Consider the following 27119-nt stretch of genomic DNA (forward strand, 5'->3'; position numbering starts at 1 on the left):
TATAGAGGATGTAACAACAGCTGAAACCGTATAGAGGATGTAACAACAGCTAGAGGATGTAACAACAGCTGGTTGTGAACGAAAAACTGGGAGTCGTGCGACAGGTTAGGGAGTCTTAAGAATTCGATTTAATTATAGATTTATAAAAGCTGAGGTTGGATCTAGGAGATTCAGAAAGCTGTTCTGTGAGCGCAGTTTAATTGATCGTATAGTCTAAGTTCACAAGATCGTCTTCACATGGCACATTTAAGAGATAATATAATAGATTACCTCGTGGGCAAAAGCTCTTATATGATGAGGTTCAATTCCACAACATCCTCCAATATATCTAACTCCAATGTTATGAGCTTCCCTCGCAAATTTGTGGGCATCAATTCGAGTGATAGTTCGCTGATCCAAAGCTGTATATATATGACGTACATTTTGTACAAAAGCATTTGCATTACTTTGCATAAACACCGACCAACATTACTCACAGCTCATTTAAAAACAAGAGTGCGTACTTGTTACTGAAATAATTGAAACTGAAGCATTTTTTCCCTTTAAGCAGCCAAATTTCAACACGCTGATATGAAAACTTTATTACAGCACTAAACAAACAACTAACATACCCAATGGTGCTTCCGGTAGTGCGGTATACCCATAGATATTATTCTCAACTTCAGGACATAACCATCCCAGAGGTTGGCACATCAGGTAGGGATGTAGATCAGCTTCATCCAATGCTTTCTTCATTATTTTTAACGTCTTAAGGTGAGTATTGATATCGTACATACAATTAAGACCTAAAAATTAAGCGGGTCTGTTTCATGCATTGCTAAATTTAAATGTATAGCTTATATTGTAACTCTACCGATAATGTCGGCTCCCGCCCTGGCCATTCTTACGGCACATTCCCCCACAGAAACACCATCTTTGTCTCCCATTGGACTAATCCGCATGGTGGCAGCAATGGGCTTTTTCGCTCTTTTCATGACGTCGATGCAGATTTCCAACTCCTCAATGTACCAGAAAAACTACCACAAGATAATAATAGCTTTGAAAAAAATGTTAATTTTGTGGTTAAAATTTCTTTTTGTCAATTATTTGCTGTTTACAAATAATTTTTGCCTTGTTGATGCAATTTAACATCCGGGATGGAAATTTCATATTGTCGATTGGGTTTTCTTTTATTTTGATTTTTAGCGCGGAGTTGCTAAATCTAATAATATATTTTTTATCCGTGAAAAACATTCAGGCAAATCCTTTGAATAGGAATTGGACATTTGTCAAATTTTACCTCTCCAAGAATAAAATCGACGTCATGATCGATAAAAACTTGAAGTTGAGTTTCAAATTCCTTTCTCACTGCGTCAATTCCTTTCTTCTGTGCAAAGCTTACGACTGGCGAGAGACCTCCACAGACTAAAGCATCACCTTCGTCTGCGATTTCACGAGCAATATCACAAGCTGCTTTGTTCACTGCAAGATCAAATTTATTTAAAACTTTTTTTTTAAATAAGGACGCAATGTAGCAAAGTCTGTGATTTTGAGCACGATTTTATCAAAGCTTGGACCTGAAAAGTCGGACGATGGACGCATTTTTTTAAATTTTGGAATGAACGAATGAAAACGGTACAGAATTGAAATAGGATTATTGCAAATTTCTAAAACATATCTTCGTGAAAAATACGTTATGACACAAAGGATTAATGGATACCTAAATTTATAAATTAACCTCACCTATACTTTCGTTCTAAACTGACAGAATATAAAGCACTGTGCGGTAAAGGACTGTATTTATCAGTTTGTACATGTGTAAGCATGTTTATTATATCACGTTAGGCCTGCAGTTGAATGTACAGATACATTTGTATTTAGTAGCAACTTCCACGTTTGAAAACTTACCGTTAGTTTAACATTAGCACTTTTTAGTTTACCCTCGCTGCAGTAAAAACTTGGTGTTTGCACGACGTCCGATCCAGCCCTCACATATTCCCTGAGCAACTGACGAACTGCCTCCGGGTAAAGTACACACGCTTCAGGTGTCCATGGTCCAGCAGAACAATATCCACGTTTTTCAAGCGTTACACACATGCTTCCATCCCCAATAACTGGACCTTCCTTTAGTCTCTCCAAAATCCCCTTTCTCGTCCTTTTAGACATTTTGGAAAGATTTTCGTTTGTTTATATCCAAAAGCAATCAACTCTATTCTGTTTTGTCTTACAAGATGAAATCAACATAGGAAATTAGTGCAAATACCAGAAACAGTTTTGCACGGTAAAGGCAGCTCATAAAATGTGGGAAAGTAACGCGTTGGATTTGTTAAGATTTGTGCTTATTTTGGACTTAATACGGATTATTAGTGGCCTAGGATTTAAAAAAATCTAGACCCACACTATACAATGTCCTCTGAAATCAGGCATAGTTTCTGAAATACAATTTCGTTGTCAAACTACAGCGTTCCTATATTTTTAGTCCTGGCCAGTGGTCACCCTGATAATAAGACTTGCCCTCATCAAGAATACTTTTTTAAGTCTATGAACGTAATGAGGGCATTTGATATTGCTTTTAATTGAAAAGCTTACAGTACTCGTAACGCTCAAGCACGCTCTCCAAACATTTTTATTTCGCTCTGCCTGGTAAATGATTTAAAAGACGTTGCAAGCATAACCACTGAGGCGTATCGAGTTGCAAGGCAAACAGACGAAGGCAAAATTTTTTTAAGCGTAAGCTTGCGTTGAAACGGATTTGGACCAACGCCATCAGAACGATGCACTGGAAATCCCACGTTTAAATACGTATTCTTATCATGGATAAATTTGACTAATGTTTAGCAATACGGCCATATTTTTTTTATTTTTTTGTCGTTATGTGGTCGGGGATACTTCGGACATCATAGCAAAGAATGGCTTAAAGAACGCCGACTTTGACGAAAACACGCTGAATTTTTGACTTGGGTATTGACACCGTCTGTATCGAGGAAATCCCAGGTTGTGGTGACTAAAAATCATTCCGTACGCAGCGGAATATGCGTCCGAGACAAGATGTAGTCCAAAATCTAACGCATGCGGTAACGACTTCACCCAACACGTCCAGTTCATTATGTAGCATAATAAGTTAATCGTAGCCGAGTTCTCGTCAGCAGACATCACTAGCAGCATTTTAGCGAACACAGCGAATACTCTCACAAAACAATCATCAACTTTCATGTTTATTTTATTCTATCATTGCAGTTTCACTCAACTCGTTTCCAAAGTCTTTCACAGATGGTAAAAAACTATAGAAGGCACATTCTGTTGGTTAACGGGTAATCTAAAAAGATGTACCTTCATCATATGTTCTTTCGGTTGCCGTCAACCTTGGTCCACCATAAAAATCGTAGACTAGCTCCATCTTATGATCTTACATTCATTCGATATGACAGTCTACTTTTAAACCTTATCAGAACACTGAAGCGTTCAAATAGGTTCGGCCGGCTGTCATAATTGAAACTAATTCTACTTGCGTGTTGTTGCTGCAAACTATACTAAATTTGGGACTCCGTGAGCAGACTTATTATTTATCAATTGAAAGACACCTTGCAATTATCAGTTGGTTGTATTAAATTGTCCAAGGCGTTTAGTGACTTATTCAAATAAAATTGTACACGTGACTGAGTTATAGCGAACTAATTACAAATAGCGTGAGAGCGTGATAACAGTAATACCAAGTCTGGGAACAAAGGAATTCGAAGGCATTTTATAACGACGTAAGAAAAAATGTGTGTTGTCCAGCAGGATGCCAGAAAGCTGTGGAAATTCTTGCCGAAAAGCTTAACGCCGTCTGCATCCTTTCCGTCCGGCCTTCCAGTGTGTGTGGTTGGAAACATGCGTGGTGCTACAACACCAACTAAGTTGTTCATAGTTTCTTTCGTAGGCGCGACGCTTACGAAAGTGCAACATCACCGCCTTTAATCCTGATGGAAAATCCAAATCTTCAAGGTAAGGCATCTACTTTTTTTGCATGGAGTTTGTTTGGCTTTAAGGAAATTCGTCAATGGTGGTAAAATTTATTCACTTATTTTATGATGTTTAAGTCACACCTAGCAAAAGAAAACACAATTTAGAAGTGGAAAGGATGGAACACGGTAACTTCCCAGTTCGAAAATTATCTCATTGTCATGAATGCTGCATCAAACGATCACCAATGATCATTATTGATTTGCATCACATAATTCGGGTAAAATTCAGGAATATATCCCCTTTTTAATACCTGATCATGAATGATTATACTTGAAGTTCATGAGTTGGAATGTGGGATAAATCAGATACTGTTCAGAAATAGTTCAAATCAAATTAGGTTCTTTCGTCGACGCTTCAAGGGAAGTCGTCAAACGCCCAAAGCAGCAAAAAAAATCTATGATGTGTGCGTCGATCTTAAAGAGGGCGAAATTTAACATAACAAAACCTTTTTATTTCAACTGTACGAAGAGAAACTGTTCGTTGTACACCTTGCGAGTCCGTCAACAATTTTAAAAATCCACCAACAATTTTCGATTGTCCGAATGTTTTGGTAAATTTTTACAATAATTCTTTTTGTAGAAGCAAAAGATACGTTATAAGCATTAAAGTACACAGAAAGTTACTTTAAAATAATATTTAAAACGAAACTAAAACGCAAGCAACCAATCAAAGCCCTCGTGATGCATTCCAACGAGCAATCCAATTACCGGGCAATTTAAGTCTGGTGCGTCGATGCAGAGCGATTTCAGTTTAGTTGTTAATTGTGTTGGAAAAGTTAAGCCAGGTTTCAATAGTTTGTAATGCTGATTTGTCCAATGCAAGTTGCTAAGTTACTGTTTTGTATCCCAGTAAACCGAATGGAGTGCAGAATTTTTGTTCTGTATCATTGTAAGCAACGAATTTCAGGAGGTTTTTGGGGATAACCTGTATGTATATACATATGTTGTTATAGGAAATGTGGTCGGTATCCTTTTATTTGTCGTTGTCTTGGATGAAAGGATTTCACATCATTCCAGCTTACACCTTATTTGTTCAAATTCTGGATAACGAACATGTCACCCTGGACCAGTGTTCTGCAGAAACAAAATGACTTGCGTAGTTTGTTTTTTTGTTTAATGTTGCTGTTTTTCAGGGTTTGGTGCGATGAAAAATTGTTTCGACGGATGCCACGTTGTTGCCGATTCATACATCTAGTTTGTACTGTGCTGATGCCAACAACATCCATTTGATCAAAACTGAAGGAACACTAAGCTTGTGCAGCCGATTCCAAATTTGTGTTCGATCAAAACAACATCCCATAAAACACGTCAATGACTGGAGACGTTCGTAAGCATCCATTATTTTGTTTCGTGGTTGTAAGTTGTGATATGTCGCAGTGTTCGGAAGTATGAAGTAATATGTCAACGGGATTAGGTCGCTGTTTAAATTTAGGCCAATCAGTTCAAACAGTGCAGACCATACAGGACAATGGATTACCTTTCGGAAGCAAAACTTCTTGTGGTTATTTTGACTTTCTCCTTAACAACAACCAAACAAACATTTTTACAAAATTAACCGAAAAAGTAACTACCACAATAAAACATAACACTACTGAAAATAAGGCTTAGGAGAACTAACGTAGGAAAAACATGCTCAAAAAGAATTTTCAATAAAACAATAAACCAATCGGTGTGAATTTGTGGTAGTTTTGCAGACAGAATTAAGAGATAAGCTGAAAGAATGTAAACAAAAACCTCCGATTTGGTCGTTAGTACTTTAATTAGCTGGTATCGGAATTGTTAGAAATGAGCTTCGCCGCTGTTGGTATTGTTACGACAATGCATTCCTGATGTTGCATTCGTTCATAGTTAGATCTGAAGGGTATATAATGATATCGTCCTTACTCTACCAGTCGTCGATGTTTAACCACTCACTGCCTAAGGTCAGACCGAAAAGAGTTTTTATTTTGCAACAACAATTCGGCAGCGGCACGGCACGGCTAGAATAGTTGCCGATTTTCTATACAACCAGCGTCCAGCAATCTTGGGACCTTATGCCCTGAGTAGATCTACCTAGTTTAACAGTTTTGAGAAACCAAATTTGGTAAATTTTATTATTTAAAACTTGTTTGAATTGTAGGGTTTAGTGTAATTAGGCGTGCATTCAGCCATATGTCCGGCAAGCTACAATTATAAGACCACAAACCACGTCAATCATATTACAATCATGCTGCAGAGAATATCGCATTAAAAATTCGTACTTAAAAATAAGTGTGCACCAACAAATAATCACCATGCAGTTGTTTGTAGGTTACAAAAAAAACCATCACGCTTGATAAATTTATCGCCTTCCCCAACCATTCCAGCAAATAGTTGGTTTAATTAAGTTTTGAATAAACTGGTGAAAATGGGCGACCAGTTGATGGTATGCAGTTCATCCAATAATCATCAGCGCCCCTAGAGCAAGGAATGTAAGCAAAGAGATTGGAGAAGCATCTACATACATTGTAGGACATATTAAACAAAAAGTCCAAGCATATTGGAGCATTCGTGTTATCTCTTCAGATGTAAATGCAATGATAATGCAGCGAGAAGTTGGAAAACGACACTATACTTTGTATACTTATAGCTTCTACTGCCACTGCGATTATAAACTCACTTTGGTTGAATCGCTACACTTGTACTTTTTTTTAAAAGTGCCCCAAGTTTTGGACAAAGATTGTTCGCCGGAGGAAGTTTCTTTCTCTCATCCGCAAGCTAAAACAAGAAGTAAACAATTTGCTACACTTAATATAAAAATCATCAGTATATTCATAAGAAATTAGTCAAAACCAATGAATAAAAATTGTTTCAAATACTTTAATAATATTTGAGATCAATAAAACGAAAGTTGACAATGATAGAAAGTGTGCTGCAAACAGTGCCACTGTCTCGACTTATCGGATCATAAGTCGCCACAACGTGAAAACAATATGAAAAAATCTGTTCAGCTAGCTGGCAAGACATTCCTATTCATTAGCTACACTGATGATCCCAAACAGGTTAAAACAGGGGCACTGTATCAATGTCGTTTTTTTGTATGCATTATTTTAATTGCCATCATTGCGAGTGGTCGAGAATTTAATACGAAACCTCGTGGGCAAAAGCTCTTATATGATGAGGTTCAACTCCACAACATCCTCCAATATATCTCACTCCAATGTTATGAGCTTCTCTCGCAAATTTGTGGGCATCAATTCGAGTGATAGTTCGCTGATCCAAAGCTATATATGTATTGTGTACATTTTGCACTTGTTAGTGAATTAATAAAACTGAAACAAAGTTTTATCTCAATCAGCCAAACTTTCTAAATTCCAGTACGCTGATATGGACAATTTTATTACAATCTAAACAAACAACTAACATACCTAATGGTGCTTCGGGTAGTGCGGAATACCCATAGATATTATTCTCAACTTCAGGACATAACCATCCCAGAGGTTGGCACATCAGGTAGGGATGTAGATCAGCTTCATCCAATGCTTTCTTCATTATTTTTAACGTCTTAAGGTGAGTATTGATATCGTACATACAATTAGGACCTAAAAATTAAGCGGGTCTGTTTCATACATTGCTAAATTTAAATGTATAGCTTATATTGTTACTCTACCAATAATGTCGGCTCCCGCCCTGGCCATTCTTACGGCACATTCCCCCACAGAAACGCCATCTTTGTCTCCCATTGGACTAATCCGCATGGTGGCAACAATGGGCTTTTTCGCTCTTTTCATGACGTCAATGCAGATTTCCAATTCCTCAATGTACCAGAAAAACTACCACAAAATATTGCTGTTCTTGACATTAAATATATAATATACTTGTAAATAAACTGTTGATCGGATTGTAACTGACAATTATCTGTAATAAAATGCACGAAAATCAACCGAAAGTCTTCAATCTTTCTTCAAAAGCAACACAGCGTTTAGTTTTTTTAGTTCCAAACACATATAAATCCTTCAAACGTTCTTTTTTGTTAATTGTGTTCACGTATTTCTGTTCACAATTTTATGACTTCTCTACCATGTTGTAATCATGTAGTCAAAAGTATCAAAGAACAATGCCATAATTTTTTTGTATTTGAAGTTAGATTTAGACTACAGTTTTGGGTCAATTTTAAATTACCTCTCCAAGAATGAAATCGACGTCATGATCGATAAACACTTGAAGTTGAGTTTCAAATTCCTTTCTCACTGCGTCAATTCCTTTCTTCTGTGCAAAGCTTATAACTGGTGAGAGACCTCCACAGACTAAAGCATCACCTTCGTCTGCGATTTCACGAGCAATATCACAAGCTGCTTTGTTCAGTTCTGTACACTAAAAGTCAAAAATGGTGAATCTTTGACACTTATTGCACTTTACAAAAAAATATAGACGTTGTGAGTAAGTAATTAAGGCAAGTATTTATATATTTGTTAGTATTATCAAAACATGCAAAACCCTATTTAAACACATGTATTTTACAGTTTTTGAAAGTAACATTATTAAAAAAAGTTTCGTTCGCTGCTGCTGTGCTCATCATCAGTTCTGCAAACCAACTGACCTGACTTGTGACCAAACGCACACAAAAGCGGATAAGCGAATCCAAAGGCAAGCTTATCATGCTTAGCAAATTAGCTCTGTCTATTCTATTCCGTGTAATTATATGTTTTTGGCACCTAACATTATTTAGTTACAGTTCCGTATATTATAAGAGCTACGTATATTTAATCATTGTTGATTTTTACTGACTTTTTGAATTACAAATGTCGAATAAACAAACCACGGTCAAAAAAGTAATCTTACCGTTAGTTTAATATCAGCACTTTTTAGTTTACCCTCGCTGCAGTAAAAACTTGGTGTTTGCACGACGTCCGATCCAGCCCTCACATATTCCCTGAGCAACTGACGAACTGCTTCCGGGTAAAGTACACACGCTTCAGGTGTCCCAAGTTAGCAACGGAATTAAATTCTTATTTTACTGTGATCACCGAATTCTCAGAAGTATTTTTTACCACTTCTTAAAACCTTTTGAGTCATCTTTCAAATCAGCACAAAGTTCGATATGGTCTATATTTTACAAGGTATGAATGAGATGATATACCGATGCCACTGAAATACTTTATACGATCTTAATACGCATAATTGGCTAGCGATAAACACGGAGCTTGATAGTTTTCACGGACGTTCCCATCATGTTGCTTGCAAAGCATTTGTAGAAGCCGTCATCGGAATACGCAGCTCCTCTAATGGTAAGTGTACCATTGCGAAGCATTGTGATACCTGGTCTCGATCTTCGGTTAACCGCCTGTTTTCAGAGTGCGTTACAATGTAAAGGCCAACATTTTGTTAGGAATGGCATTAGTTTCTCTAGTTTTTTAAAATAAAACTTATCTAACCCCATTGTCCACCACCCTCCTTCCATTCGGCAATACCCAGTAATAAGACGGGGGAGGGACGGCAACCGCACTGCATTCCATTGTTATTGTCCTTCCCAGCTTTACATAATTCATCCATGATCTACTACGTTTGATCTTAGGTGCAAATGGTGGAGTCTAAAAAAGAGTTTTTGAAATTAGCAAGTCCATGTTCATGCATGAATCAATTAAAAGATCTTTGCTCACCCTAACTGTAACGATTCGCGTTGCGTTGCCTGCAACATTCGATGCTACACAGCGCCATCTGCCGGCAAAAGAAAGAGCCATGCTACGTATCACAAGTTCGCCGTTTGGCTTTATGTAAAATCTAAAAATATGAAACTGTGTTAAAATTTTTATTACATACAGAGACCAGTTTTTATAAATGCTTCATAGCAACTTAATCAACATAAAACACCCCAAACCGTAAAATATTTGTCAACTTGAGTAAAACAAAATAACAAAGGGTTATACCCATTTCCCCAAGAACCAGCTGAATACGTCCTTCCGTTCGGTGTCGTCCAACGAATTTGCGGTTTGGGATTTCCAGCCGAAGTTGAGCACTCCGCGCCCCCTTTTCTGTTTTTTCCGATAGTTATTGATTTAGAGAGAGGCTGTTTGATTTTTGGAGCCATAATTTCCACTGTAAGATCAACCTCAGTGCGAGTCGTTCTAATACACACAAATACTTCGTGTTGGAAGAAAACTTTTGGATTCTTAGGAAACTGATTGTCACATCAACGCGTTACGTTTTCTTGTTCGCAGCTGATGATTTTTAACATAAAATAAGTGCAAAAGTTTGTTTCCGTAACTTACACAAGTAAGTTTACTAAAAGTTTAGTTTAACATGATAAAAAAATGTCATATAAAACATTTTGTGTGGCAATTTGTTTCGATAATTAAAGATGGTCACTAAAATTCAAGAGCACTTTCGTGTAAAGTATGTACGTGTCAAATGATAAACAGTTTAGTCAACAAACCCTTTCTTGTTGCGGGCCAAACAAGTGTATGTTCCACTGTCTTCCCTTGTCAATTTACTGATGCGTAATGTTCCATTATAAAGTGTCCTGTGTCTCCAAGTGGGTACAGGCAACGGAAAGCCAGCCTTCTCCCCGTTGGGAAGCCGCCACTCTATTGATCCGGGAAACCGCCACCACCTGCTCCGATGTTTTCGATCGTGTGGAAACCGACAGTGAAGAAAAACACTTTCCTCCACCATTCTTTGAAGACTGGACCTGCAGAAGAAAATATGTAAGCAGAAAGTTTGTAACAAAACGACATGTTTCCGAATTCTCCAGATCATTGAATCACGTGTGCACGCTTCAGAAGGTCTTTGTTTAAATTTTCTCACAAAATCGAAATTGCTTTCTTATATCAATCAGCATTTACTCAAAACACACCTGTAAACTTTTTCGGGTCCGTTCTGAGTACTGATGATTTGTGAAGTTTTCATTCGCTTGGTTTGCGCTTCGGCAGGCTCGGCTTCGATCAACACTAAGTATAACAGAAGATGAAATAATACGACTTGCGCTGCCTTCTTCCTGTAATTCGGCACTACTTGGTACTCTTTCCACTTCAGGGAGAGCATTTACCGGTGACGCAAAAATTGAATTAGTCATGACATTTGCTTCATCCACTGAAAATGTTGCGTCGGTTGTTGTTTTGTTGTCTGTTGATCCGTGTACTACTGTCTTTGATGGAACGATTATGCTTTAACTTCCCATAAAATTGCAGACCAAAACAAATACATAAAATACTGCACAAACCTCGAATGTGAAATTATGCGATGAGGTGGAAACCAAGCGGGTGTTGGAAATCTCGGATGGCGCTGAAAATAGATAACGGGAAGTTAATGCAGGGGTCAGCAGTATCATATACTACAGCAAAAGGTTCGGGTTACCAGAATTATGCTGTCCTTTCTGACTCACTCGTTAATTGCATTTTATTACTGATAACAGCATAGTTAATCGGTTCAGGTCGGATTCGGCCTTATTTAAAAAATAAGCAAAAAAGGCCACTTGCGTGGCTTCTATTTTAGGATGTTATCCTCCTGATATTGGTAGCAATCGCATTCCACCCCGGTGGAGTCGCGTGCCGTGCGAAAGTGCCAGCTCGAAAGTTCTCCCGCGATGGACGAAAAATAACAACAAACAAACGCGAATACCGCGGGCTTACGCACATGACACGCAAGCTCCAAAAGGTCACCCGTCGTAAACCGGTTGTAAGCTCCTGGTCACAATTCAATTCAATTCAATTCATTTTATTTCTCGCAAACGTCATCGAATACGCACAACAACTTGCAGCAATCATTTCGACTGGTGACGTGACGAAGGACCGGTGGAACCATTCTTGGTCATATGACCGGCCCTATGGAAGGTACGGGCGTTGCAAAAAGACAAACACATATCGGCAACTGGAAGAAAAACTTTTCATTTTTTTTTCCTTTTATATCAACTAGTTTTATATTTTTTTGTTTTTTTTGAAAAAAAAACAAAACAACAACAACAAAAGATGTGTTACGTATCTATCATTAATAAGCTTGGCAGAACACATTAGACGGTGTGAAGATATATCTAGGCACGTCTGTGGAGTGTGGACTTATGTTGAGGCACGTGATGGCGGCACGTGCTGGCGGCAGGTTTGCGATAATTATTTGATTAATTGGTGTCGTGTCTGATTGAATTATAACATTCCTGGGGGTGTTTACCTCGCCCACGTGTTGTTGTTTAGATTTTTGTCAAGCGATTCGATGAGGAATGCGTGCAGTGCTTTGTGGAATCCGACCAAACTGAACTTTTTTATGTTTTCAGGAATGTTGTTCCAAATTTCTACGCCTTTGTAATTTAAGTTTTTTTTGCCCAATTCCGTTGATGCACGTGGAAGAAAATATTTGAGGTTGGTATGACTTCTGGTTGTGTGGGCATGAACTCTAGCAACTGGTGTGAAATAATTTTTGAAAACTGGTGGCAAACGTTGATTTTTGTACTTGTGTACGAACCTTCCAATTTGTAAATTATGCATTAAGTGAATCGGCAGAATTTTGGTGTTTAAATGTAGTTGCCAGGTGTGGGTGCGAAAAGGACTATTGGTAACTAAGCGCAGTGCCCGATTCTGCATAACCACTAGAGGATGTAGCAGTGACGGACTAGCAAAACCCCATGTTAGAAGACCATATCTTAGGTGAGAGTGTACTAGTGCATGATACACAATTCGAAGTGTGTCTTGGCCTAAGTGGTGCTTGAGCTTGTACATGATAGCGATGGTTTTGGCTATTTTTTTGCACAACACGCGTCTTGACCATCAAATTGACCATTTCTGCCGGAAAAGCGAATAGAACCTTGACCTAATTTTTATACGTGAAATGAATTTTACTTTCTGCTGATCACAACCCGATTCATGGTTCACGGTTCTGCCTTAAATATGTTTCGCAATGACACAAACTTTATTTCATTGAGCAAAATGAGGGTTCTATGAATGAGAATTGAATTGACAAAATAACCTGATTATTTCAATGGTTGTATTTATTTATCTAGTTTTACTTTTGTTATAAAAGTCTTACCCATACTTTTCACAAGTATTATTAGAACCGGCTAAACGCAAGAGAAAAATCGAGAAACGAACAGACCTCAGTCTCTTAAAGGCGTGGGAAACGTGGCTGAGAGTCGGGGGTTGGGTAACACAGACAGTTTGGTTTTATTTTGACATTATCACAAAAGTTTCAGTTTCAAGACGAGTTAATCTAATTGGGCGAGCAGCCTTTTCCATAATGAAGTGTTCACGGGGCTTCGAGTCGGTCGTCGGAATTAGGTTTCAAATGCATTTGTCTGTGCCAGCAGCTACTTCCTAACTTCTTCGGTCGTCTCGGGTTTTCGTTCAGCGATAAATAAATGTCATTCTAACGCGCTTGGCCACCCCGGAGTTGTTTGGAGGTTTGAAAATTTTGAACTTGAAGCGAACGCAGCGTTACATTTTGTAACAATTTATGATCTGGTGTTTTCATCGCAAGTTGATCATATTTTTATCCAACATTAATAGAAAGCACAGAGCTTTTTGAAAAAAAAACTATTAGAGAACGAATAGATCATATATAGAAGTTCTGAATGACATATGAATTGAGTTCTAAATCAAACAAACATACCTATACCTACTATATAAGGGCATTAATTAATGTTAACACTAGCAAAACTCCCTCTCCACGGACGTGCCTGTTATGATTCAACAAGCCTCACAAGTGAGCATTGAACCAAGGAATGCAAACGCAAAGATCAACCAACTGAGAGTGAGGAGGACCCAACAACTTTGCAACAAGTCGCTTAAACCAGGCATTTCGAACAAGGGGCCTTTGTAATTTAACCCCTTCTTTAACAGTTGTAAAACCCAGTGGGTTGGTGACCTAGAACATCGACAATGACCCGGCTGTTTACGTCTGAAAACGCAGATCATCATGGTATACTGAGCGCACCTTCCCACACAACTGAAGCTTTGCCAAACATTTCAAAACAATCGGTTGCGAAAAGTCGCTTTTAAAGTCGTGCTTTGGTGGTTGGTTCACTGCACGCGCCATAACTCGACTTCAGCCTTGGATGGGCAAGCATTTGGTTGTTGCAATTGGGTGGTGAGTAATGCAAACTTTGTGGCATCAAAATGTAATAATGTAAATATTCAAAACGTGTGTTTTATCTTGTAGGCAAATTAAAAATCAATTGCAATTTTTTTTTGCCGATAAATCCAAACATAAAAATTCGATGCGAAATTACCTGCCTATTTATGTACTTTGGATCAAATATTAATTTAAAGCTTCGCGAAGATAAAGATCAGATGAAAAGGGACAAGCAGAATTCAAACTATGCACACTGATACGATCGTGCCGTGATGAAGCACTTCAACTTTATACCGCAAATATGAAGCAAGAGCGAGGCTTCATTCCCGTGTTTGAGGTCGTCACATACCGAGAGGATACTGCGAAATGAAGAAATATGCGCGGTCGTCTTATCTGAGAGTGGGTGGTTACAACAACTGCAGATACGACGCGTTTTTCCGCTTTGCCCTATGAGGTAATAAAACGATGTACTGACAAACATGCTGATGCTGAAGGTTATCGCAGGACAACTGGTGCCATGTTTTTCAGGGACAACAATACATTAAGTCAAAGTAACGGAGAGGTTCAAAATTCATGTGTGTCTGAGAAAAGCACTACAAAATGGAATCGCGTAATTAAATATTTCGGGTCCAAACTCTTAGAAAAATATTCAAACAACGTGACGGGATGAAGAAAGTTAATAATTGGAAACTAAAACAAGAAAAACATTTAAATTCGATGAACACGTCAGGTGTCCGTCTGCATTGCTGGACTTAAACAAACAGTCGCATTGTTGGGCCTCAAGCGGTTTTGACCGGTTTAATCCGGTGCGACGCTGCTGAACGCAGCAAGCAAGGCTGCGCAAGCCCTTTTCGCGCTTACACTATCAACAGAGTTGCACGAAGAAAATCCGATTAACCCAGGGGCGAACTCCGCATATGCAATATTCAAACGCCCTGCAAGCTAATATTACAATATAAGCGTAAAACCACCCACGCACACGTATAATGCACCTTCACGTCACGCAAAGACAAGAATGTGGATTGTGGACTTCGATACCGGGATGAAGTTATGCTGACATCAGTAAAAGAGAATCAGGCCCCACTTTATAATCCGTTAGATTTCTCAGGTGACACGCGAACTTGGCAGCGCGTATAGAGTGTCGCTAAGGCAGGGATTATGAGTTTGTTTCCAGTGAGATCTTTAAGCAAATCCGTCACGTTCTGGCGATTTGCGTCGCGAAAAATCAGCACGCGCGAGTGCAATGAAGATGTCGGATTAGCAAAACTCGCCGCGCGAGCGAAACCAAAAATAAGTAAGCGACATTCGGACCAACATGAACATGCATTAAACTTTCAAATAATCCGAGGATTTGAATTCTACTTCTGTAATGCTACGTTCAAGACACGACCACTGACACAAAAGCCTGAAACGCCAACTTTTAACTCTTAATGAGATGTGATAAGAACGACTGAAATATTTATGCATTGGTTTGCAAGAGCCCGGAGCTTATTTAATTATTGTGTTTGCAAACAAGAAAAGCTCAGTAATTGGTTGATTGTCTTACCTGCTTCTTCTGTGACGATTAACACTAGAGCGCGTGCTGGAGCAGTTTCACTGGACGGGGTAACACCATTCATCGCGAAAACCTGTTCAACATAGAAGTGATTAACCACCCTTCGTGCATATGGGGCCGGAATTCATGTAATACCACACCGTACTTGTGCAAGGTGGTTCCCGTATGTGTCAGATGGCAGAAAGCTAGATTGTTTAATGCACTTACCCTGCTGTGATCACGTCACCTAGTAAGCCTATTAATGCGCCCTCTATCAGACAAACAGGATCAACAAGACGTATATGCGGTAAATAATGCAAAGACCTGCGGGGACGACGGACGTAACAGGATTGTTTGAGCTTCGCCGGTGGTATTAAAAATACCGTCTTAGTGTGATACGGGATTAAATATAACTGGCAACATCAAAAGAAACGTGTAATTAAATAACGACCTGCGGGGCTGTTAAATAATGAAAGGTTTTTTCTAATTCAGTTAAGCGCATGAACGCTTCTACACGTGTATATAGCACTCGATGCAGTCGGTATACGCGGTTTGGCCGGTTCAACGGAAATTCGTTTAGTCGATCCGTTGCTCAATTGACTTCAAATCTAATCACGGCGCGAAGGTGATGGATTGAGTAAGTCAAGTTCTGAGCAACTACGCGTCGCTTAAACCCAAGCCAACTCGATCAGGGAGACACGTCGCCCGACCTGGACGTCCAACCGGCGATTTATAAGAGGTATTTTAGCTACCGTTATAGCATCAATATTTTATGTGCAGGAGATTAGACAAAGCGTAAGGAGTTCCGCGCGCGATTAGTAAATCGAAGGGGTATGGATCGGCGACAAGTTATGTCGTGTCACTCCCGTGGAAAGGAATGTTAACCATCAACCACCCGCTCAGGACATGCCGGGGAGGAAATTACGAAAAAAGTTTTAAAAATGCATTAGAAGCCTTTACTAATAATATTTAATTTTTTTTTTTTTTTTTCATCCACAAAACCGAAGTCAGCAAACCTACAAAAAATGTAAACTGATATTTACAGCCGCTTTTTGAAACGTATGGAGATTAAGTATTGTTGTTGAGTGTTTTAAATCGTTGAAAGCATTCAACACCTACAGGTCTACGTCGATATACGTGCAACAACTTGATTAACAAGAATGACGGCTATCGATATTTGTGACTAACTCATCAGTTGAGATTAGTAAAAAGAATTGTTCATTTCTGCTCCAATTATACCGATTTACTTATTTAAGTGTGTTTTGTTGACAGTTCTAAAATTGCCAGTTAAACTTATGCTGACCCGAACATATTTCCTATCACATATACAGCTTCAAAGTTCGTCAGAATCTTTTCATAAGTTAATTTGAGTCAACCAAGCAACTTTTAAATCGCATATGTGATGTGGTTGATACATACAGATACAGGTCGCATACATTCGTAAAATTTCAGCCATGGTTTGGCAAGAAGGTATAAAGGACAGGTGGCATATGTTGCTTGCAATACCGGTTATTGTTTTATTGATTTCAACCGCTGCTTCGTTCCCGAAATTACCGACGTTGCAGGGAGTGGGTCAGGCAATATTGCTTCATGTGGCAACAATCGCCACACAAAATTACAACTAATAAATTGGTAGCAAGACGTCCTGTCCGCAAAACACTGTTCTGATCGTTTTTGTTTTTTATTATTTTTTTTGATGGTGTCGCTGTAATGATCGGTTTACACTGCAGCCTATCACCCTTGTTTGTTTTATTGTCCACGTGTGGTGGTTTCAGCTGGGATCCACTCACTTCTGCTTAAATATGCAAAAACTCAACCAAAGTGGAGCACACTTGGGTACACACAGCATGGCAGCCGCAATTGGGAATTATTTAACAGTGAAAAAGAAAAAAGTCTGTATTCGGCATATCCTACAAACCATGAGCGTGATGCCTTGCGCAGGCCGAACTATGGTCCTGTGTTTGGCCCTACCTCTCAACGTAAATTGATTTTGCTTTAGAAAAAACGTCATTGAAGAAGTGAAATGTAAAATTTGCTTTTCGAAACAAGTCATTTTTTTTATAATTTTACTAACATTTCAAGAAAAATTTCGTTCGTAACTTTTATCTGTGTTAAAAGTCGACTACCGAAAATCAGTAAATTTTGTGGCATGCAAAATTAACCAACACCAAGCGACATCTGACACGTTTGTTGAAGTTTAAAACACATTTTAACAACACCGGCACTCCCTCGTCGCAATAAATTATACATGTTGAGTGTGTGCAGGTAATGAACCGGCAACTCGCAAATGGACGGTGAGAGAACGCTAAAAGAAAATTGACGATGGCAATTTCCTTCCATGTTGGTGGAACGCATTTACGTGAACCCAAAATCGTCCTTCCCCACATAGTCAGGTAATTAACTATTAATACAGGAATCGAAACTAGTTTATCTGCTGTGGACGAACTCTACTGCACTGCGACGAGTTCGCTTACAGAGTGCCTGTGGTCGTGATTTGATCACTCGAGACGTGTGGAATGTTTTGGTGGATGCTGAGATCATCAATATACTCGAAATCCCATGAGACGAGAGATGGCGAAAACAAACAACACGCCACTGATTTTCTCAACATTACAGCAGCCGGGGCCGGAAGATAATACATATTAATCACATTGCCATGGTAGAGCTCTCTTAATTGACAATGAAGATAGTTGCGTTCAAATCGAGTACATTACGTTTGGAACAGGAATAATGAAAATAAACCAGGTAAAAATTAATTACACTTTCATTTTTTCATGGAAGACTATTTTTACCTGGAATCGATAATTGGAGAAAGGTTTGAGGCCGGTCACCTTTAACTCTGACCCCAACGTCATGTGGGGTCTTGGATTGTAAACAACGGTCGATTGGCACGGGTTGCAATTTTCAGGATTGTTATTTTCAGTTGACACAGATTCACACAGGTCACATGTAACACTGGAAAAGAAAATAATTGTAAAAGCACAAAGTCTATAAAAGTGAATCACTTTTTGTAATATAGTAAAGAAAACAAGAAACCTTTCATAAACATATTAGAAAGGTTTTTTTCAATTAGCCTAATTGTTCCAAATTGCAAAACTAGACGAAATTTACGTTTACAAAAATGCAAAATGAGTTGCCGATGTCTCAACATCAACAAATATAAAAAGATTCTCACATTTTTGAGGTTAAAAAGTGAATTATCAGCACAACGCAAATACCAAGTGCTTTCTGTTGGATGACAAGAAGGTTAGAAAAATACTCGTTATCAATTTAATCCCCGCTCGCATTCTGCCAAACACACACTGGCAGTACGTTCGCGGTGGAAAATTGCAAGTACAACTTGCTACAGCAATTTTCGGCGATTTTTAACTCATAAAATCCATCAACAAGAACCTAGTAGGAGGACAAGCCATGCGTGAAAATTTATCATCACTTATGTGCATAGAAAACAAATATAACTTATTGTCTCAATATTAAAATTCGATTTTTTTTGTTGCAATATTTGAACACAAATAAAAGTTATACATTAAAAATATGTTTCTGACAAATCACATTTTCTCTCCATACGGTGCATGGTTAATTAAGAATAAACGTTGTCTGGTTTAGAAAGGGAAAAAGGGCAGGTAAATCGAAATCAATACAAATCAAACCTTGACCAAATTACCTAACAAACAACAGAATAGGCCATCAAGACAAACCAATATATTTTTGTTCAACTTTCTCACTTGTAATATAAATCGCTTCTACCCCCGTCGTTAAGAGGTGATCCCCAACTAAGTATGAGTGTACTTTCATTCACGTGGAAACTGACGTTGGTAGGTTCAGTTGGGGGTTCTGTAGATAAAACAAATCTTTAAAATACTTTCAAAGTCACAATAGTTAGGATCATATGCCTAAACTTCCCAATTTTAACCACACAACGAAACCATCCACCCATCACATCCGTGACTGTTGTGTAAAAACCGCGCACGGTATTGTCATGTTTTTTGCAATGTTGCGGTAAACACGACGGTTCGTTTTAACATGAAGACAACATACTTACATTATTTAAATGACAAACACAGTCGGTTGAAAGAGATTTGACGATAACACAGAACTTCGTTGTATTGGCCACAGAAAATAGTGTAAACGGATTTGTCTGAGTGTGTCGTGGGATTGTAAGAACATACTTTTGGCGTATATGCGTTGTTAGTAACGACGATTGGTTACATGGTTTCTTAAAATACATTTAGTTTCTGTTTTGACGTTTATTATCAAAATCGAGGGTTATTGAATACGTTTTGAACTTCGCAACAAACATGTTATCTAGCCTACAGATAAGTGAAGTCAGTTTAGTGTCGAACTTTACTTGGAAATTGTGGCGATGAATAATGGCAAATACATTAGCCGGTTCGGTCGGCATATTTGCCAAGCACTTGGAAGGGTAACCCTGAAACGACCCATTTAAGTGGCCTTGCCATTACTTAGCACAAATGGGAACTTTCATCCATGTCTACAAAAATAACGAAACACTAATATCAGTGGAACAAAATTTTTCGGACATGGAGTTAAAAAAAAGTCAATTGTTAATACACACTTGTGCATGGGAAATGGATGTCTTCGAGTGGCGTTCTGTAGTAACCCGGTTCACAGACGCAGAAGTGTGAAGCCGCCTTCATGTTTCCTGGCGACGAGCTCTGCGCGGCAGTAACCCCAGCGCTAATACTGTGTGCAGGGCATTGCGCACATTCCTCGTTGCCGTGGAAGCTCTTGTACTTGCCCAAACCGCATACTGCAAAAGAGATTAAGGTTGTTGCAAATTAATCCTATGAGCAAAACGCACTATTGGGAGCGTTATAACACACGATTGGGAACTTCAAAAGGATTGGTCGCAAAACTTAATTGCCATCCTCCTGGGTAGAAATTAATCGAGGACTGACTGTTAAGTTGCTGGTCACTATCATAAAGCTCTTAAAGCAATGATGAACAACTTATCCCAGGCTGAGAAACGTGTGAGAAGAGATGGCTATAAAACGTTAAGCACTACTCTTGCTAATGTGTCCACAACCTGTCATAACACGGACAAGTTTAAAAGTGCACATTTTACATTAAAAGTTTGCGTGTGAGTGCCAAATAATATACGTAAGTGAAGTTGTGAAGTAAGCAATGTACTGATAAAATTAACAGTAAAAATGTTTGAATATTTAATTCGCTGGTTTTTTGTGTGTGTTTTTTTCAAGTTAAACTCTGAGACAAAATATAAAGTTTACTTATTGGCTGCTTGTTTAGTTTATGCGATACGTTGATTGTATCGTTCTTGAACCAATGCAGTTTTAGAGGTCTTCTTCGGTCATGGAAACCACTACAAAAGATAAGTGGGCATGGAAACAGGCTTCAGGTGCGACAAATATTTTCTTTCCGAGTGGTATGTGACAAGTGATGGGTGTCAGATGGCAACAAATATTTGCTTCAGGTTTTCAAGAGCACCGAAGCTGCGACCTGTCGGTCAGTTCGGGGTCAACGACACCAGGACACGCGTGACGCGTCGAGAATTAAATCGCTTCCGCCACGTCTACATGATTCCAGTTAGTTTTCTGATGTGGTTTGGCGTGCTGGGTTGCTTCGAGCGAAAGGGGTTTGAATAGGCGTGTGTGTATTTCTACCAGTCATCGATTTGCTGTCGCATTTGCTACCGCTACTCAAAGACCTCGGTTCCGTGCCCGGCAAGACGATGTTATGTTGTGATACAGTTATTAATTTTACTCCATGGATTTAATGTTTCATGGACGAAAGTCGTGTCACGGTGATAGTACATTAGTGTCCGAAACTGCATCAAAAAATATTATGCCAATAGGAGATAATATTAATTATTTATATTAAACATGTTTTTTGTTTTAAGTTCGAAACAGAGTGCTTTAAAGAAACTAAGTTTGTGAAATTCCAATTTCAAGCTTGTTTATTGTTTTTTAAATGAAGCCAATGTGTTCCGTTGCAACGCGCTTGGAAAGGACAAAAATATCACCACAAGTAGCTCCAGCGAATCAAATTGGCGGTTTATTACATAAGGTGTCGACAGCCAGGAGTGTCGAAATTTTCTTTCAATGTAAATGTCATGATATATTGCGAACTGTTGACAAGCCCACCTGAAGCATTGAAACAAGTTCCGCGTAAAGAATTGCGAGACGGGCGCGAATATTTAAATGAAAATCCATATTTTCACGTCTGCGGTCTCATGAGTTCAGTTCAAGACCGGACAACATGTTTTGTTGCTTGTTAAAACGCAACAAGAAATGAAACCAGGCAACAAGCTTTTGTGGAAAAAGATAAGATCGATGCAACAGTGCGTGTATTGCGATATAAGTCGGCGCACCATGCGATAACTACGACGGCGGTGATCGGGCGTCAACGATAAGCACTAAAACCTAAAACAACATTAGCACGGCGCCCTTGAAGCCTTCCTATCTCACCCACTTGTGTGGCATTACATCACCGAAATTAAACTCCTTTCGCTTCACCAGGGGCTACAGAAACATACTTGGGCTTGTATCGAGACGGATTGTCTGAGACCGTTTATGACGTAACAAGGGCGGCTTGTGACAATTATGTGAAGGAATGAGACAAGTTAGCGGTTTGCCGCGGGTTCGTGTTACCAAGGAAACACATGTGTACGTGTTTTGGCTGATATAGATCGCTTCGGGAGTGTAAATCGCTCATGTGGAAACAAGTCATGTCATTGAGCACGCACACATACAAGAATCCACTTCCCAAGCAACCACCAACAAGTGTTGCCAAATATAGTATGTCAAGGTAAATATGACATACCGCCATATTTTTAATATTCTAAGAAATTTTGTTTTCAGGTTTTGACAAAAGCCTAGAAATTTCCAGACAAAAAAGGGCGCAGAGATTTAAACAATTCCATTACAACTCTGAGACATTTGCGATATTTTGAAGCAAAAGCCTGAAAATGTCCCATCAGAGTCAACTACGTTTGAAAGTAGGCCTGGGAATTCGCTTTGGCCAAGTGAAGTTGAAAAGACGAGTCCGCAGTTACGCTCAACAGTTTGGTCGCATGGGGTTTGCAGGGGCTTTCAAGCGAAGCCTGCGCCTCCGTAATTATCATCAAAGGAACGGGTTCCGAAAGCGGGTGTGAATTTGTCGCCAGTGCATTAGGATATGAGTTGGTGGTGGGTCGGGCACATATCAAAAAGGCTAAAGCAAGGGTTTTTTGCAAAGTTGCATTAAGGATGTACTTAAAGTGGTAGTTTTATTTGGCTTGGGCTTCAATCTTCACAAAACACTCCGCGTCAACAAAGGATTAGCCAGACGCTTGTAAAAGCAAACGAATTCCTAAGGCGACAAAGTGAAAGTGTCGCCAACAAGCTACACACAGTCGTCACACTAGACACAAAATTCCACGTTGAGCTATTTGTTGATACGGTCATCAGAACCTAGGCCATGGAGAAACAGGTCTTGCGCCGTCATATCAAGACATAGCGTCGCTTTGTGTTAAACGTTGATCTCCTATCAAGCATTGTTTGGAAGTGGAGAGGGGTCGAGACGCGTGTAAACAGGTGACGCTAATATAGCGGCGGAAGGGATTGAGTTTCTGGCGCGTGACACCATGGTGTCGCAAGCGGGGGTCCATGGGAAAGTGACTGGGTGTTTATTTTTATAACCAACGTTTTTAATGACTCTGAATTGGGCTTAATTTGGGCGGTAGTCGTTTGGCATCAGGAAAAGAAACACTAAAGTCCACAAGAAATAACGCGTGAACCGGTTAATTAGTCAATAACTAAAGGAACCAACAAACAACCTTAAAGCATCACAAAGAATTTTTTTTCTTGCAATATACACGCCTTAACCGAATACAACGGCATTACTTCAGAACGTAGTATTTACCACTGGTAAACAATGTAAAAGGCAATATCAAGTAAAACGACCTGAAGAAGGGATTTAGTGACGAAATTGAACTCCTTTCTTGACAGTGGGCGTCGTTTAAGCCAGCTGAATCGAGGGAAGGGAAACGCACCACTTGACTTGTGCGAGTTTCGTGATTAAAAGTAAAAAACCCTAACCCATTGGAAAGGAATGTTAACTAAGTGGGAAAAATCTCGCGTTTCAAGGAACAGATTTCGATACTTCGGTGTCCAACATACACAAGTGTTTTGCGACGAGCCTTGCTGTGCCTGATCATGTCCGGACAAGTCTGCACAATCTCCAACAATGCGCATATAATAAGAGGATTTTATGTGCGTCCTATTCGGTAAATCTTAAGCAAGCATGACCCTTGTATTTTAGTTAGGGCTTCACGGACCTTGTCGCCAAAAGTATCCTGAGGTTTTTGTGTATCATGTTACGCCATATTTGATAGGCGTAAACTAAAGAACAAATAAAGTGGAATACGCGATGGCTATCATGCTAAGAAAACAGCTCACCATTTTTGAAGGTTAAACTGCAAACGGAGGAAAATAGGAGGAATATTATAAACTGCTAGTGCGATAATCGCAAAGCGAAATCTTAAGCGCTTTGCTTTAAACAAACATCAAACGGGATGAAGTGGAAATTGCCATAGATTGCCACCAGGATACAATGAACAACTATCCAGGCAAAGAATGTATTTTTGACATTAGGTCTGCGTGCGTCGTGTCGTGATAAGTGGCGAAGAAATAATGTGTTTTTATCTGAAAAATGTGTACGTTCGAAGACGACCTTCGATAATCGAGTGCCACTCGAAATTCCTTCGCTAACTGTACAGGCGTAGATAATTACACAAGAAGCGGCAGCAGTAGACGTACCTTCGCAAGTGGTCAACAGGCTGTTGGCTTGATAACCGGGTTTGCAGTGACACACTCCAGTCCGCACCTTCCACTCGCCCTTGCTGTTGCAGTAATAACGAGCCGCTAAGATGAAAAACACATTAATTTATCCATGTCCTAAAAGTTCTAATTTGTACTTTTTCGCGAAGACATTTAAACGGCGTCAAGACTAATTTCTGTGCAAGTTGTGCTTTTTGAGTCAATGCAAAAGTAAAATCGATATTCATTATCCGAATTAACAACTCCGTATTTTCGAATGTTAAACAAACATAAATTACTTGTTAAACTAGTAGCTTTCGCGTATTCCACGCATTCTCCTTGCACTTCCACCAACGATGCGACGTCATTTCCGGCCACAGTTCGGGAAAAGTAAGCGAGGGAGTTGGTGATATTTGGACAGTAGTTGGAATAAACGCGTACTCTCATTAAAGACATACACGCACCTTTGTCTTGTGCAGCGATGTAAAATCCGCGCCTAAAAACACATATTCACATTTCTTGCGCAATATTTGTGATATTATCTCTATAGTTTCATTTCGAAAAAAGTAATGAATAATGCATGAAGCCATTTCGAGAAATATATATTCAAAAGTTACACAACAAACTATAAACCCTAGGATCGTGAGTGATTAATATATTGAAAGAAAAACAGGACAAAACAATTTCAGAGAAACGAGGTTTTGGGTTTAGAAAACATAAACCAATTACTTACTTTTTGAGGGGTCCGAGTGTCCAAGTTTTATAATTTATGCCCTGTTTTCTGCTGAACTTGATATTGCTGAATCGTTCACCAGCAGCTATTGTGTCAATCTTCACGTATGGATTTTCACGCCAAGGCGGGAATGTACTTGACGACTGGTCGCTATCCGATTCGTAGTAAAACAGATTAAAAGTCTCGCTGCATCCGGAATCAAGCTCCTCGCATTTCACCATGGCAAATTCAACGTCGATATAAGCTCGCTTAGCACCCCTGATTTTCAAAGAGAGATGTTCAGTGATGGCGCTTGTCTGTTCATACTTTTTAAATATCCTTTATAGTTTTAGCATATCGTTGACAGCGTAGTGCTAAACAATGCGCTTTAAAAATAAACAGCTTGGTTTGCGGTAAATTGTGGATACGATGATGGCAACAGGTTTTGTTTCTCTCTCGCGACTTTTGCAAGAGACCCTTTAAAACCGCGGGTCAAGCTGTTATCTGGAACGGACGGAAACAACCCATAAACAAAGCAGCGGCAGATTTGGTGGCGCTTACTTGGATTCGATGTAGGGAGATCTTATCCAATTGCTGGGATTAGGATTTGCTTCGGTGTTACAAACTTGATGATATCGAATGGAGTCTTGCTCAAGGCTTAACCCTGTTAATTCCTCCCACTGAAGAAATGTGAATTAATAATCTTTTATCGAAGAATTCGAATTCAAATAATCTTTTATCGGCAAAGATGTGGCATGACATTACAGCACTTTTCAATGCAATAAAGTTTCTGTTTGCAAAAATATTGGTCACTCGTTACGTTACAGTTTGCCTCTCTACATAATGTTAGTTTTCAGATTAACGTTAACATTTCAATATGTCCTTCCACAAATTTACTGCTCTAATTAACCTAATGATACGCTGCAAGGCAATAAAAGCATTTCTCACGGCACACATTGTTCCGCCGCTTGCGACACGCCCATTCATGCGGCAAAACCACGCTGCTTCATTTGTTCGATCAAAACACTTACCCCGCCACGTTCCGGATATTTTGTCCACAGCAGATCGCTGGTGCGAGATTTTGTGTCATATAATTCCTCTGCAAAGACAGAGTGTTGTTTATTTTAATTATAGTGATGTGGCCTCCGCATGCTAACCATAGTAAAAGATCGCGAATGTGTACACTGGGACCATGTTTGCTTATTTTAGCCTAAACCGGTCCAGACCCAAAGAATGTTTGGCGAAATAGGAAAACCAGTCATGCGAAGCAACCGTTTATGCTGGTGCTCAAATTTTATATCATAACCATGTAAACATTAGACTTGTGTTGCCTTGAAGGTAGTTTATGTCAAATTGTTTTCTTCTATACCTAATAGTAATGCACCGTCGCGTTACCAAACCAACATACAAGTTTTTTTTTAAATCACAACACAGTAAAAATAGCAAAACTTACCGATATTTGCTCTGACCGTAAGAACATGTTGAAATAGCAGCAATAAAAACTTCAACGCAAATCCAAGCGTATTAAAGGTGAAAACGTTCATTGTAGCCTACAAATACAATCCACGATTTCTGAGGTGCCTTGGCGCTGTGCTTGATCTGATCTTTGATCTTTTTCAGGCAAAATGACAGTAAAATGCTGGTAGGCTTGCTTAACTGTGCAAATACAGAAAAGTTGAGATACAACGAGAAGCCCGTGTATTTGAGCACACAATAGATGTCAAAATCAACAACGAACTACGAACGTTTTCCGTAACGTTGCATTGTTTACACTGTGAGTAACACATATGACAGGAAATACTAAATAAATGGGTCGAAAATATGTGTCACAGTCACAGAAACTGCACTTCATTCATAAAACTGGCTAAAATGTGACTGGCACACAGTCCTGCGAGTACTATTTTGCTGCTTGCCCTAAAACACAACGCATCTCATCTCATCGCTCTCCAACATGTAATCGTTCTGTCGGCGCTTTTCTGAAGCAATCGCTTGTGGAGACCACCTTGCGTTTCGAAAAAAAATCATCAGGCACGCGTCTGCTTAATCAAGCGTAACAATGATGTTTTTGACTCTCTTCTGCCGTATAGAGGATGCTGAAACAT

General features: G+C 39.2%; 3 protein-coding genes across 3 annotated transcripts; all 3 read right to left on the minus strand.

Annotated features, from left to right (window-relative positions):
* Nucleotides 1–105: 105 nt before the first annotated feature.
* On the minus strand, nt 106–2145 carry LOC145902898 (betaine--homocysteine S-methyltransferase 1-like). Its single transcript, XM_082990986.1, has 6 exons — nt 1884–2145; nt 1280–1461; nt 854–1016; nt 612–785; nt 271–401; nt 106–114 (listed from the first exon to the last, which is right to left on the minus strand). The coding sequence occupies exons 1-6, from the start codon at nt 2143–2145 to the stop codon at nt 106–108; spliced, it is 921 nt and encodes a 306-aa protein (XP_082847112.1).
* Nucleotides 2146–6291: 4146 nt separating this feature from the next.
* LOC145902899 (betaine--homocysteine S-methyltransferase 1-like) lies at nt 6292–8927 on the minus strand (the record flags this gene model as incomplete). The annotated part of the gene is made up of 7 exons (XM_082990988.1): nt 6292–6419; nt 6622–6719; nt 7095–7225; nt 7370–7543; nt 7612–7774; nt 8124–8315; nt 8784–8927. Coding segments are annotated over 7 exons (981 nt in total), but the record flags the coding sequence as incomplete, so codon positions are not given.
* Nucleotides 8928–9033: 106 nt separating this feature from the next.
* On the minus strand, nt 9034–26669 carry LOC145901971 (ephrin type-B receptor 3-like). The gene is made up of 18 exons (XM_082989797.1): nt 26471–26669; nt 26049–26116; nt 25579–25697; nt 25039–25296; nt 24605–24801; nt 24306–24410; nt 20105–20299; nt 19254–19362; nt 18321–18483; nt 15541–15622; nt 11161–11222; nt 10953–11085; nt 10795–10888; nt 10375–10629; nt 9869–10066; nt 9602–9722; nt 9377–9532; nt 9034–9285 (listed from the first exon to the last, which is right to left on the minus strand). Exons 1-18 carry the CDS (start codon nt 26559–26561, stop codon nt 9127–9129), a joined length of 2565 nt encoding a protein of 854 aa, XP_082845923.1. The 5' UTR covers nt 26562–26669; the 3' UTR covers nt 9034–9126.
* Nucleotides 26670–27119: the final 450 nt, after the last annotated feature.

The sequence above is a fragment of the Ascidia mentula genome, chromosome 5, assembly GCF_947561715.1.
Source record: "Ascidia mentula chromosome 5, kaAscMent1.1, whole genome shotgun sequence".
Lineage (NCBI taxonomy): Eukaryota > Metazoa > Chordata > Ascidiacea > Phlebobranchia > Ascidiidae > Ascidia > Ascidia mentula.